Raw genomic sequence first — 13,020 nt, 5'->3', positions numbered from 1 at the left:
ATCATCTGTTTTCATTCAGAAACACTAGAGATTCAAGCATTCAATTATAGCTATTTAAGATATAATATCTGAGGACTGATTTTCTTTTTTTTTGAAGAGATAATCATTCAAACTTTTAATCTCCCTTTACACATATTAACATTCCTATTATAAGGCATTCCATTCACAAATATTAAAGTTTTTAAAAACTTCACACACATACCCCCAGAAAGTCTATACCAGATTCAGTCACTTTACTAAATCTTTTAAACAATAAAACTAATTAAAACATTATCATAATTCTCTTAAAGCAATAAGGTCTGAGGCACTGTGGAAAAGATGATCTCCTGTAAGTGTAATGGGTCAAGTCATTGATATTCGGTAGTCAAGGAGACTTCATGACTTTATGATCTGATATGTCTTAACGGATACACTTCTATTTGGACAACTGCTAGAAGGAACATAGGTTTCAGGCAGCTGAGGCATTTCTAATGAGGTGCTTGCTCAACGATGTGTGTAGGATGTGGGCTTCAGCATACCAGGCACAGCCACAGTACTTAACAGGTTCCTTTTCACCATCACCAGGTCTAATGCCCAGAACACCTAACTCACTGTGCTTATAGGACACTACAGCTTTCCCATCATCCCACAGTATACCCATTGCCCTTCTCTGTGCATCTTCAAGGCATGCCCTTGAAAAAACAGGCAGCTTTCCACCTCCTATTTTTGACCAATGGAAGTTTGAAATCGCCTTGTATTATAAAATCCTCATGCCCTACAACAGCCAGCCACCACCTGGTGTGCAGCTACTTCTGCCCTCTAGATGTTAAGAAGCCTGACAATCTGAGAGTACAGAAAGGAAGAGGCAGTTTTCTTTTTTTGGTTTTTAAATCACTTGTTTTGACAATAATCAGAAAAGACTACAGCATTTGGTGTGTGTCCTTAAGAGTTTGTCTTGGATCTGAAAAAGCTGAGGACTGATTATCAAAGCCAGTTCCAGCAGACAAGTCCATAAGACTCTTCAGTTAACCAGCAAAAAGCTGAAAGCAGAGCTATAACTCAAGTGGTAGTTGTGAGGGAAACACACACACACACACACACAAGCAAGAGTATGAGTCCCTGAATTTAAGTCCAGTACCAGCATTAATTAAATTAAAAATTAAAAGCCAATTTTTATTTATTTATTTTTGTTGTTGTTGGTAGTGGGGCTTGAACTCAGGGCCTGGGTGTTGTCCCTGAGCTTTTTGCTCAAGGCTAGTGCTCTACTGCTTTGAGCCACAGCACTACTTCCAGTTTTTGAGAGGAGATAAGAGTCTCACAGGGACTTTTCTGCCCGGTTGGCTTCAAACCACGATTCTCAGATCTCTGCCTCCTGAGTAGCTAGGATTACAGGCATGAGCCACCATTACCCAGCAAAAAGAGGGTTGTTTTGTTTTTTTTTTTTAATAGTACCAGGTATCAAACCCGGAGCATTGCATCTAAGGAAGCACTTTGCCACTGAGCTACACCTGAGACCCCAATTTTTTTTGAATTAGTAAAACTCTCCTCATTTTTACAATAGTCACTAAAGCATTTGTGCTTATCCTTCACAAACAATTAAAATTAGATCAATTAACCTAGAAGCATATATTTCCTAAATAAACCTCCTTATCTATAATTCTTTTCTGTAAAATAAATCTCTTGATAATCTCATTCTAACTTAATGCTTGCTTTTATTCTTCTTCTCAATTCCTATATTGTCAACCAAGTGGCCAAGTGACTGTTTTAAAGTATAATTTAGATCATGTTTAAATCTTCCCATAATTCCCATGATTCCTAAAAGATCTACAACATCTATGTGATTTCTCCCTCTCAGCTATCATCTCTCAAATTTCATGCCTCCCTCACATATATTACTTGCAGATCACATAGGCCTCCTTGTTGTTACTTGATTAAAAAACAAAAACAACCCTCCTACCTTACGGGTTTGGTCTAGCTCTATTCTATGTCTGGAGTTTACGACAATGCCAGTGAGTGTCCTAACCTCCTTTAAGTCTGCTCAGTTTTCAACTTTTTAAGGAAGCCTAAATTGACCACTATATTAATAATTGTGAAGGCCTCCTTTCTGGCTTATCAAAATAGTGACTTGTCCACTACTACCTCTATCTATCTATCTATCTATCTATCTATCTATCTATCTATCTATCTGTCTATCTGTTTATATTTATCTATGTTTGTATCTATCTATCTACCTATGTATCTATCTATCTAGTCTATCAACTGTTTACCTACCTGCCTACCTACCTATGTACATGTGCATGATGTACTTTGGTCAGTATATTTATTTTTCATTGCTAGACTTTCCTCACTAACTTCACAAGGACATTTGTTATATCAATTGACATATTCCAAGTACCAAAAGCATATATTAAATGTTTATCATGTATATACTAACAAGTTGCTATGCTCTGAATACACACTAATTTGACTGATGCTAATATGTATGTATTCTGTAAAATAGTCTAACTTCATAGATATTAATACAGAATTTGTTTTTGATTTATTTTTGTCTTCAAATATGATCTCTACCTACATCCAGTAACTTGAGTTTTGACTGACATTATCATTTCTAAAAGATGTTTAAACATTGAACATTCACAGTGGTTTAAAAAAAAGTGATCTCTGAAGATAGTCACAAATTTATTTCTCACCTCATTCCTCATAGTTTATATCTATATAAATTTACAAATATATCTTGTGTATAGATACATTAATGTACACATTCTTCAAATACATCCATGCATATACATAAATGGTTTATATTTAAACATAAACACTGTTAACTAAAACAATCAGTTTTCACTTAAAAAGCTAAACTGCCTGGTTCAAATAGAAAAGTTTCGAATGTCACATAATATTTATTTTAAATTTAAACATAAATTCAACTTGGATAGAACACAAAACTAAGATTTCTGTTTCGTTAACAATTCTGTATTCATAGCTCAACCTCAGAAATATAGCAACTTCAACTCAAAGGTAAAACTCTATTTTCATTTTCTTTAGTAATAGTTCATTTCCTTTTGGTTTCTCTGTTTTGGGTTTTTCATATCTTAACAATTCATTCTGATCACAGTCTTTCAGTTCTACTACTTTCTCATATATTATATTACAGAATTCTAATATCCATTTAAGTCTTGAAAATTAACAGGGCTAATATATTCTGGGGTAGGGTTGCCCAGTTAAGAGATTTAACTGGAATTTAACATGAAATAATAACCATGCAACATTTGGAACAAAATAAAACATTCACAACAAGGGGCCCTTGTCCTGAATATTTACCTGCTAAAACTAACAAATCTACTGGGAACACACTACTATGGCCCTAACTATTCAGGGGCAACTCTGATGGGCCAATATATGAGTTACATTACATATTTTGAATATTATCCTGGAGAACAACATCAGTAATCAAACAATTCTTTCTGTTTCTTCTTTCACTCTGTTATTGATTTACATCACAATTTAAAACACAAATCCATTAGAACTCATTCGTTTAGTTGTACTTACTACTCAATCAGAAAGAGAACAACCTCCATTGCAAGCAAAGTAAAATGACCTGTTTATAATGCTAGCACTGCTATCCCTCCACCAATAAAACTTCTAGAGTATATAAAGTATACATTTTGTTAAATCAAATTACAGAAAAAAGTGGTGTTTTTATATTCTTCATTCTGAACCATAAAGTGACAGGATTTTTTATGTTTAGCACAAACAAACTTTACATGAAATTCTTTAATTATAATTCTTTAAAAATAATCTAGAATAAAATTTCTGTACAGAACAAATTCATATGTACAATAACAAATAATTTAACTATGGACAAATTAAAACCACATATCCCTTAATAACTCTCATTTAGCAAATAGATACAATCACAAAAAAATAGCCATTTATATATTTGGGCAAGAAAGCCTAATGTGAGAAAAACAGATTGTGAAGATCAAAAATACTTACTTCAAGACCATTTGAAAAGAACTGTAGTTGAAAGTATATCCACCAATTACCCACATGAATTTCCCATGTAAAACAGCTTTATGTGAAGCCCGACCTACAGAAGGACTGAAGGGTTTAACATTTGGCAAAATCCAGTAAGATTCAGTAGAAGGAACATTCAAAGAGCAATCAGGACCTATTTAAAAAAATGAAACAACACACCAGATTAACAACCTTACATACAAAGACTATATGAATGTGGAACATTTAATAATCCAGTATTTACCATGTTAACAAATGTAGTATACTGAAGAGTCCAAAATAAAATTTACAAGGAAACTAACAAATGCAATGCCTAGATTAAAAAAAATCTAAAATTTCATTTAAATAGTACTGTTTCTAATTTATTTTAGTATGGAATATTAAAGTAAAAGCCAATCTACTCAAATTCTAGTTCCATGACGTACTAGCAGTGTGACCTTGAGCAAATCTGTTTGTCTATCCCATCATCAAGTCTTCATCTCTATAAAATGAATATAAAATATAATCCCAAGTAATATCATAAATTTGTGTGTGTGCACATGCATGCACATCCTGGTGCTTGAACTCAGATCCTAGGCACTGTCCCTGAGCTTTTGTGCTCAAAGTGCTCTAACACTTGAGCCACAGCTCCGCTTTTGGCTTTCTGGAGGTTCACTGGAGACAACAGTCTCATGGACTTTCCTACCTGGACTGGCTTCAAACTACTAAGTAACTAGGATTACAGAATGAGCCACCTGTACCTGACTTATCCTACCTTTTTATTAATTTTTCCAGTGGAAATGAAAGCATTTACAAATTATAAACTATTAAAAACCTGAAAATAAAGAACACATTTTTCTTAGCATCATTAATTACCAAACTGGCTTCCTTCAGTAGTCTTAAATATCCTCAAAATAAATGATATGCATAATAAAATTAAAATTATCTTAAAAACTATAGTTTCATAAAAACCATTATTAATGCAGAATAATTTCAAAGATCATAAAGTTGAAAACATAGCTTTGTCAGACACAGTGGCTCATGCCTATCATCCAAGCTACTCTGGAAGTAACAACCAGGAGAACTGAAGTTCATGACCAGCCCTGACAAAAAAGTTAGTGAGACCTTATCTCAGTCAATAAACTGGGATTGCTTGTTAGGTATGAGCATGGTGGGCATGCCTGTGATTCCAGCTACGTAGGAGATTAAGAGGATCATTGTCTGAGGCAGCCCTAGGCAAAACTGCAAGCTCCTACTTGAAAACAACTTAAACAGAGCCAGAGAACTGGCTAGAGTGGTAAAGCACCTGCCTAACAAGTATGAAGCCTTCACTTCAGTTCTCAACACAGTTAAAGGAGGGAGGAAAAGAGACAGGGGAAAAGGAAGGAAAAGAGACAGGAAAGGAGACAGGAAGGGAAACACAGCCTGAGATAGGGTCTAATCTACACACTGACCACTCTGGGCTGTATTCCTCCTACTTATGCTTACTAAAGTGCTGGAGATGACACAGGAGCATCACTGCACCCAATCAGTGTGCTTCCCTTGTATCTGGGATAAAAAGGTGTGTACCATTAAGCCCAGTCATTTGTTGAGATGGAGTCTTGTAAACTTTTGTGACCAGGTCAACTTCAAATTATGTTCTCCTGGTATCTACTTCCCAGTGAGCTAGAATTGCAGGCTTCGGCTACACCACATTATTAATTTGTAATTTTCTGCACGCACACACACACACATACCCACAAACACACACAAAATAGAAATAGAAATCTTCCTTTGCCACTAATAAATCTTATGAAACTTATAGCAATTACAGGATTAGAAGGAATGTTCTGTTGCCAAATTCTACAAGTTGCTTTTATTTTACTCTCAATTAACAATAAAGATGATGAAATTTATGTGTAAATTAAAAGCTTAAGAAAAATTAGATGTCTTAATTTGTTGCTTTTAGTATCATATAACAAAAATTAGTAAAATGCAAAAAAACTGATTCGTTTAAAATACAAATAACTATAAAGAGTATTGCATATATATAGACTTTTCCATTGATTAAAAATCTAATGATATTTACATTTAATGCTAGCCAAACCTCTAATTTCTATAAAAGTAAGTCACTGAGAAAAGTCTTCTACCATTCCATAATCTAGCACTTCATTAAATATGCCAGCATAATTATCTCTGTGTAACTTCTCAATTAATAGAAAATTTTCCTTCAAATAACAGACATCATCTACAATAAACAAAATGGATATAAAAAATTCACATTACAGTAGGTTTTTCATAAAAGTGCAATGTACTTTAATATACTGAAGATTCCCCAGCGGTTATATGCACTTTAGTAATCCAAAGGACATAAATGCTAAATTGTAAATATTAGTGGCAAGCTGCTGATATATAGATTTCTTTTTTAGGGAAAAGGCTTTTCTATAATCTCAAGATAAAATTATACTGATTCCTCCCAAAATTATGTCTCTAGACCCACCATTTCTCAAAACGTCTAAATTAATAGAGTGCAATTTAAATGTTTGAGGGATTAATCCCAAGCACCAACACAAAAAACAAAATACACTGATTGTTCCTCTAAAACATTCATATTCATAAGTGTTTACTTTCTCATTTAGTAACATTTCCATTCACCCAGTTTTTCAGATCAAAGACTTGGGAGCTATATTTAAGCAGGCTCAGAACAGGCAGTTATTAAATAACTGAACCAAACAATCAGTCATAGATCAATGAATGAAGAGCTTTTGAGAACAGGATTAGGAGCATGAGCTATGGAATCACATCTAGCTTTCCTATTTACTAGGTGTGAAACCTTGAACAAAGTTACTTAACTTCTTAAGCTTCAGTGTAACTGCAGAGATTACAACTAGAGCATAGGATTTTCTGAAGATAAAATGAGACTTTACATGAGGTGCCTAATATTTAATACCACGCAAAGCTTTACAACCTTAAGTTATTATTACATCAATTCCATCTTTAAAAAAAAAATATGCTGATCCTGAGGTTTAAGTGCAGGACCTGGGCCCTGTCCCTGAACTTTTATGCTCAAGGCCAGTAGTGCTCTACCACCTGAACCACAGCTCCACTTTTGGCTTTTTGATGGTTAAGCTCATTGACTTTCCTGCTTTGAACCCCCAATTCTCAGATCTCAGCCTCCAGAGTAGCTAAGATTCTGGACATGAACCACAGGTGCTGAGCATCTTTCTTCATTTCTGAGATGCATATTGTAAGTATTCTGCCTATAAAAATTGTTTCTTAAGGAAATATCTCTGTTTTTAACATAAAAAATCAGCACCAAAAAAGTACTTGCTTCACACCCAGTAAATTTATATAACAGCTTAACTCCCATAAAAGAAGATATATATTTCAAGTCTTAAAAGAACCTGCAATTCCCTAAAGGTCCCTGAAACTTAGTAACAGATTTACATACTAATTTCAGTTGTTACTAGAAAAACCACAATTGCTATATGCAAAAACAGAATGGGAAACATAGCTGTAAAATTTTACCAACAACTAAGCAAATGAGTTCTCCCTTTTACTCATTTATTTCAATAGCAGCCTTTTGGTTTATAAAAATAAGAACTATTTAGAGTATAGTTTCTTCATATCATGCTAAAACGTAAAATCATTCATGAACATAGAAGGTACCAAAACCAATCCACTCAAATAAGGCACTTCAAGAGGATAATTTTTGGTAGCTTATTTTTTAATTTATATTAAATCTTTTGGTTAATGATTTTTTACTATTAAAATAGTATTTATTTTCTTTTTGTGGCTCTAAGAACAAATATTAATAACTGTGAACTATACCAAATCCAAATTGATGTTATAATCCTGTAACTAATTCTACACTACAGATACTACTTTTAGTATTTTAAATAAACTCAATAGCTAAAGAAATAAATTCTCTAATGGAGTTTCTATGACAGTAAATCAGTTAGGTTTCTGATTCTAACTGATAACTAAATTTGGTTAGCTTGAGAAAAAATTGAAATTTACTGGAAAAATATTGAGAAATTCAGAGAATTTTTTTAAATCGGAAAAGTTACAATAGACAAGATACCTGGATTAATTGTGGCCTTGAGATTACCCTCAGTTAATAAGAGATAATTTCCTAAAACGAAACTGGATTGTTAATAAAGAAAAAATATTCTGGAAAGAAGATTTTAAGAAAAATATATAGTTTATGTAATCATTCCAGAAATATACTTATGACTTAATATGTGTCCTAAAATCTGTAATTTGTTAAGAAGCAAGTCAGGAACCAGAAGATTTACATCTTTGCAGGGGTGCTATCTTCTATTACCATTAGAAAACCTTGGTTACAGCCAAGTATTCTAAACATGTTCTGGGCTTATAACACTCCAAAATATAGGTGTCAATTTTTCTGTATTTTAAAAGCACACAACTACTTCATAATGTTAGCTTTATAATGAAATTAATCATTGTAATAGATCTGTAATACTAGTACTGTACTAAATCTGTTGTTTTCCTGGTAATCTCATTAAATCTCAAGATTTTAAGTAATATTAATAATAGGAAAAAAAAGCAGGGCTCTGGCGACTCATGCCTGTAATCCTAGCTACTTAGAAGTCTGAGATCCAAGGATGGCAGTTTGAAGCCATTCTGGGCAAAAAAGCCCCATGAGACTCCTATTTCCAATTAACCCCTAGAATACTGAAAGTGGATCAAGTGGTAGAGTCTAGCCTTGAGCAAAAAAAGCTCAGGGGCAGCACCCAGGCCTTCAGCTCAAGTTCCATGACTGACAAGAAAAAGACAAAAAGTAAAGTCAATGCTTTTTTTCTTTGAAATGAGAATATGTCTTGCTATATAGCCCAGGCTGGGTCCATACTCTCAAACCTCTTTGCCTTAGCCTCCAATGGCTGAAACTGCAGAAGAGCACTATTGTGCCCAGCTTCCCAGTTTAAAATTCTTTAAGAAAGCACACAGAAAATAATATTCATGATACATACTTCTCTCTGCCTCATTTATACAAATGTCTCCTTCACATTTCCTTCCAGATGTCTAAAATACATCTAAGAACTGATATACCAGAACCAAACTGACCTTCCTCTTAAAATCTCCCTCATTTAAGTTCAGAACAATTCTTTCTAATTGCTGAAGCTAAAAACTATAGTCATCTTTAACTTTTCTTTCTTTTTAGTTAAATATATCTAATTTTATTAAATCTGCTTAAAAATTAACTTCAGTATTTATGCAATGTCACTATCCATGCTGCTATTATCTTTCTGAAACCTTACAACTATCCCTCTTTCTATTCTAATGTATTTTTCCATGGTATATCTCCTAATATACATAATTTATGTTTTTTATTCATGGATAATCTCTCCTAGCATGAATGTTAAGTTCCACAGTATCTTCACCATTCCTGTTCCATAATATATCCTAAGTAGCACTATGAAATACTTAATGGAAATACAAAAAAGATTGCTACTTGAATGAAAATAAATAATTTTTATTGTTTTGTTGGCGTTTGGGGTTTTTTATTGTTATTCTAGAGGTGATATACAAGGGGGTTACAGTTACATGAATCAGGTAATAAGTACAACTGTTTTTGTTGTGGTGGTTGTTTTTGGTTGGTCGTGGGGCTTGTCTGGGTTTGGGTGCTGTCACTGTGCTCTTCAGCTAAAGGCGAGCACTCTACTACTGCTTGTGCCACAGTGCCACTTCCGGTTTTCTAGTGGTTTATTGTCGGGCGCCAGTGACTCACGCCTGTAATCCTAGCTACTTAGGAGGCTGAGATCTGAGGATCACAGTTCAAAGCCAGCTCGGGCAGGAAAGTCCATGAGACTCTTATCTCCAATAAACCACTAGGACTTATCCTTCATTTTCCAGGGTCTAGTAAGTACCATAGGTGTATTTGTTCACCCTTTGTTCCACCTTGTCTCAAGTGGCTCTCTTACCCTCCCAAATAAAAACAAACAAACAAGACAAAAGTAATAGAAAACAAAAAATCTAAAAATCTCATTTCCTTCTCTTGGAGTTCATTTCATAAAATATTATATGATCACATGCACATAGCTATTGAGTTTTTGTCACTCCTATGCATAGCCTCCGTGGCCTCAGTGTGTAAATGTTTAGAGAGCTGTATAATTTATCAAGTCCCAGTGTGTATGTGTGCATATAAATTCATAGACAAAACTTCTATCATATATATTCTCAATATTACTTTTGTAAACAATCAACTTTTCACATGGGTGAGGAATATTTTTTTTGCGGGGGGTGGGTCAGTCATGGGTCTTGAACTCTGAGCCTGGCACTGTCCCTGAGCTCTTCAGCTCAAGACTAGCACTCTACCACTTGAGCCACTTCCGGTTTTCTGAGTGGTTTATTGGAGGTAAGAGTTTCACAGACATTCCTGCCCAGGCTAGCTTCAAATCACGATCCTCAGATCTCAACCTCCTGAGTAGCTAGGATTATAGGTGTGAGCCACCGGTGCCTGGCTAGGAATAAAATTTTTATTGACTTACAGAAAGACAGGTAAGTTCAATATACTTAACTGTAAGTAATTGAACCAGTAATTTAATATCTCTATACAGAATTTAAAGTAAAATTTAAAAGTAATGTTTATTATTAAATTTTTAAAAGTAAACTACTTTGTAGATTTCCTTAAGGAAACCTATAATCACATGTATAATTACATACTATCCAAAAATAGCTAATTATGTACTAGCACATTTTCTAACACAAAAAAATACTTTAGGGTAAAATAAGTTTGAGTTGAAGAATTTAATATTTTGTAAATTAAATAAAGTCATCTAGCCTGCACACCTGAATAAATCCACAAGGTTCAAGAGCATTTTCTAATAGTATATACTGCCACCCACTGGCAAATGTTAAAATCTAAAACCAAGGCTTGAAACATTACAACTAAGAATCCAAGAACCAAAACTTGAATAAAATAACATTATAAAGGTTCTAATACGATTTTTAATCTTTGTGTATGTATGTATATATAATTTTTCACCAGTACTAGGGTTTGAACTTTTAGCTTCATGCTTGCTTGATAGGTGTAATACTACTGAGCTATGCCTCCATCCCTGTTTTTCACCGATTTTAGGTGATCTTGCCATTTGCCCAGGAATGCACCTGATTTATAATCCAATACTTTATGCTTCTACTTGTGGAGATAGCAGGCTTGTGGCAACATGTCCATCTTCCCCCCAAAGAGACAGAATGTCACAGACTTTTTCTGCCTTGACCAGTGTAGATCTGTGATCCTCCAACCTCACATGGCTTGGAATGACACATATTCCCCTGCACCCAGCTTTGAACTGTGTGATCCTCTGGTCCTCAGCTTCCCAGACAGGTAGGATTATAGGAATGGGCCTTTTTTAGAGCTACATTTTATACATGTTATAGTAAACTAAAAAAATATTAAATATTAGTCTTCTAAAGTATTTATAGTCAAATAGCCACTTAATAGTCTACTTACAAATTAACAAATTTATAATTCATTCTTTCAGCAAAATAAAGGAGGTGGGAGAGATGGAGGAAAGGAAAGGAAGTGGAAGGAAAAAGGAAGAAAGAGAGGAAGGAAAAAGGGAAAGAAAGAAGGAAGGAAGGAAGGAAAGAAGGAAGGAGGGGAGGAGTTGGGGAGGGAAGGGGAGTAGAGGAGACAAAACTATGCAGACAGGAAAACTTCCAGGCAGAACATTGGGTTAGAGCAACTATTCTGTAAGATATCGTAATGGTGGATATGTGCCATGATACATTTGTCCAAATCCATGGACTCTACTCTAGAATAAACTACGATTTTGGAGGATAATGATGAACACAGAAAGATTCATCACTTGTATCAAGTGGACCACTTGATGAGGGAGGCTATGCATTGTAGGGGGCAGAGATTTCTAAAACTTCTGCCCAATGTTGCTGTGAACCTAAAACTACCCACAAAAAATGAAAATACTTCTTGTTGTTAGTTATGGGGCTTCAACTCAGGGCCTTGGCTGTGTTGCTTTATCACTTTAAGCCACAGATCTGCTTCTGGTTTTCTGGTGCTTTATTGAAGATAAGAGTCTCACAGACTTTGCTGCCCCAACTGGCTTCAAACTGCAATCCTCAGATAGACTCCTGAGTAGCAAGGATTACAGGTGTGAGCCACCAGCACCCAGCTAAAAGTATTTTCTTTAAGTCATAGAAGTACATGACTCCATACAGGTGTGTATTAGTTTAATAACCAATTTCATATGTATATGTATTAATTGTGATAATAAAAATTACAACAACATTAAACATTACACAATAAGTGTATGTGCTTTTTAAACTGCTATATTTAGCATTTTCCACATTCTTTACTGTGTCAGCATTGTTTTATTTGGGGGAGGAGAGGGTTAGTACTACAAGAAAAAGGGAACTAGTGGCTTTAATAATGCCAATCTATTCTTAAAGAATACTCCTATGAGCAGGGCCCCAGTGGCTCACACCTGTAATTCTATCTGCTCGAGAGGCTAAAGTGTGAGGATAAGGAATGTCATGAGACTCTTACCTCCAATTAACTATCAAAAAAGCCAGAAGTGAAGCTGTGGCTCAAGTAGTAGAGTGCTAGACTTGAGAACAAAAGCTCATAGACACCAGGTAGGGACTCATCAAAGAAAAAGAGCTATAGACCCATTTCTTTGATGAACATTGAGGCAAAACTTCTCAACAAAATTTTGGCCAATCGACTTCAACAATTCATCCAAAAAATCATACACCACGATCATACAGGATTCATTTCAGGGATGCAAAGCTGGTTCAATATATGCAAATCAATTAATATAATTCATCACATCAACAGGAGCAAGGATAAGAACCACATGGTTATCTCAATAGATGCAGAAAAAGCATTTGACAAGATCCAATACCCCTTTATGATGAAGGTTCTGGAAAAATTAGGAATCCATGGAACATTTCTCAATACACTAAAGGCTGTATATGACAAACCTAGAGCCAGCATTATACTTAATGGTGAAAAACTAAAGCCATTTCCTCTTAACTCAGGAACAAGACAAGGATGTCCACTCTCTCCACTTCTCTTCAATCTAG

At 34.7% G+C, this 13,020-nt stretch overlaps 1 protein-coding gene across 1 annotated transcript in view; it reads right to left on the bottom strand.

Annotated features, from left to right (window-relative positions):
- Window positions 1–13,020, bottom strand: part of Atrnl1 (attractin-like 1) — a 487,887-nt gene that overhangs the window by 450,119 nt on the left and 24,748 nt on the right. Inside the window, exon 6 of the mRNA XM_013017612.1 lies at window positions 3,973–4,147. Within this exon, the coding sequence (XP_012873066.1) occupies window positions 3,973–4,147 (175 nt within the window). The remainder of the gene's footprint in view (window positions 1–3,972; window positions 4,148–13,020) is intronic.

This window comes from Dipodomys ordii, unplaced genomic scaffold, assembly GCF_000151885.1.
Source record: "Dipodomys ordii isolate 6190 unplaced genomic scaffold, Dord_2.0 Scaffold36, whole genome shotgun sequence".
Classification (NCBI taxonomy): domain Eukaryota; kingdom Metazoa; phylum Chordata; class Mammalia; order Rodentia; family Heteromyidae; genus Dipodomys; species Dipodomys ordii.
This window is presented reverse-complemented; position numbering and strand designations above follow the sequence as displayed.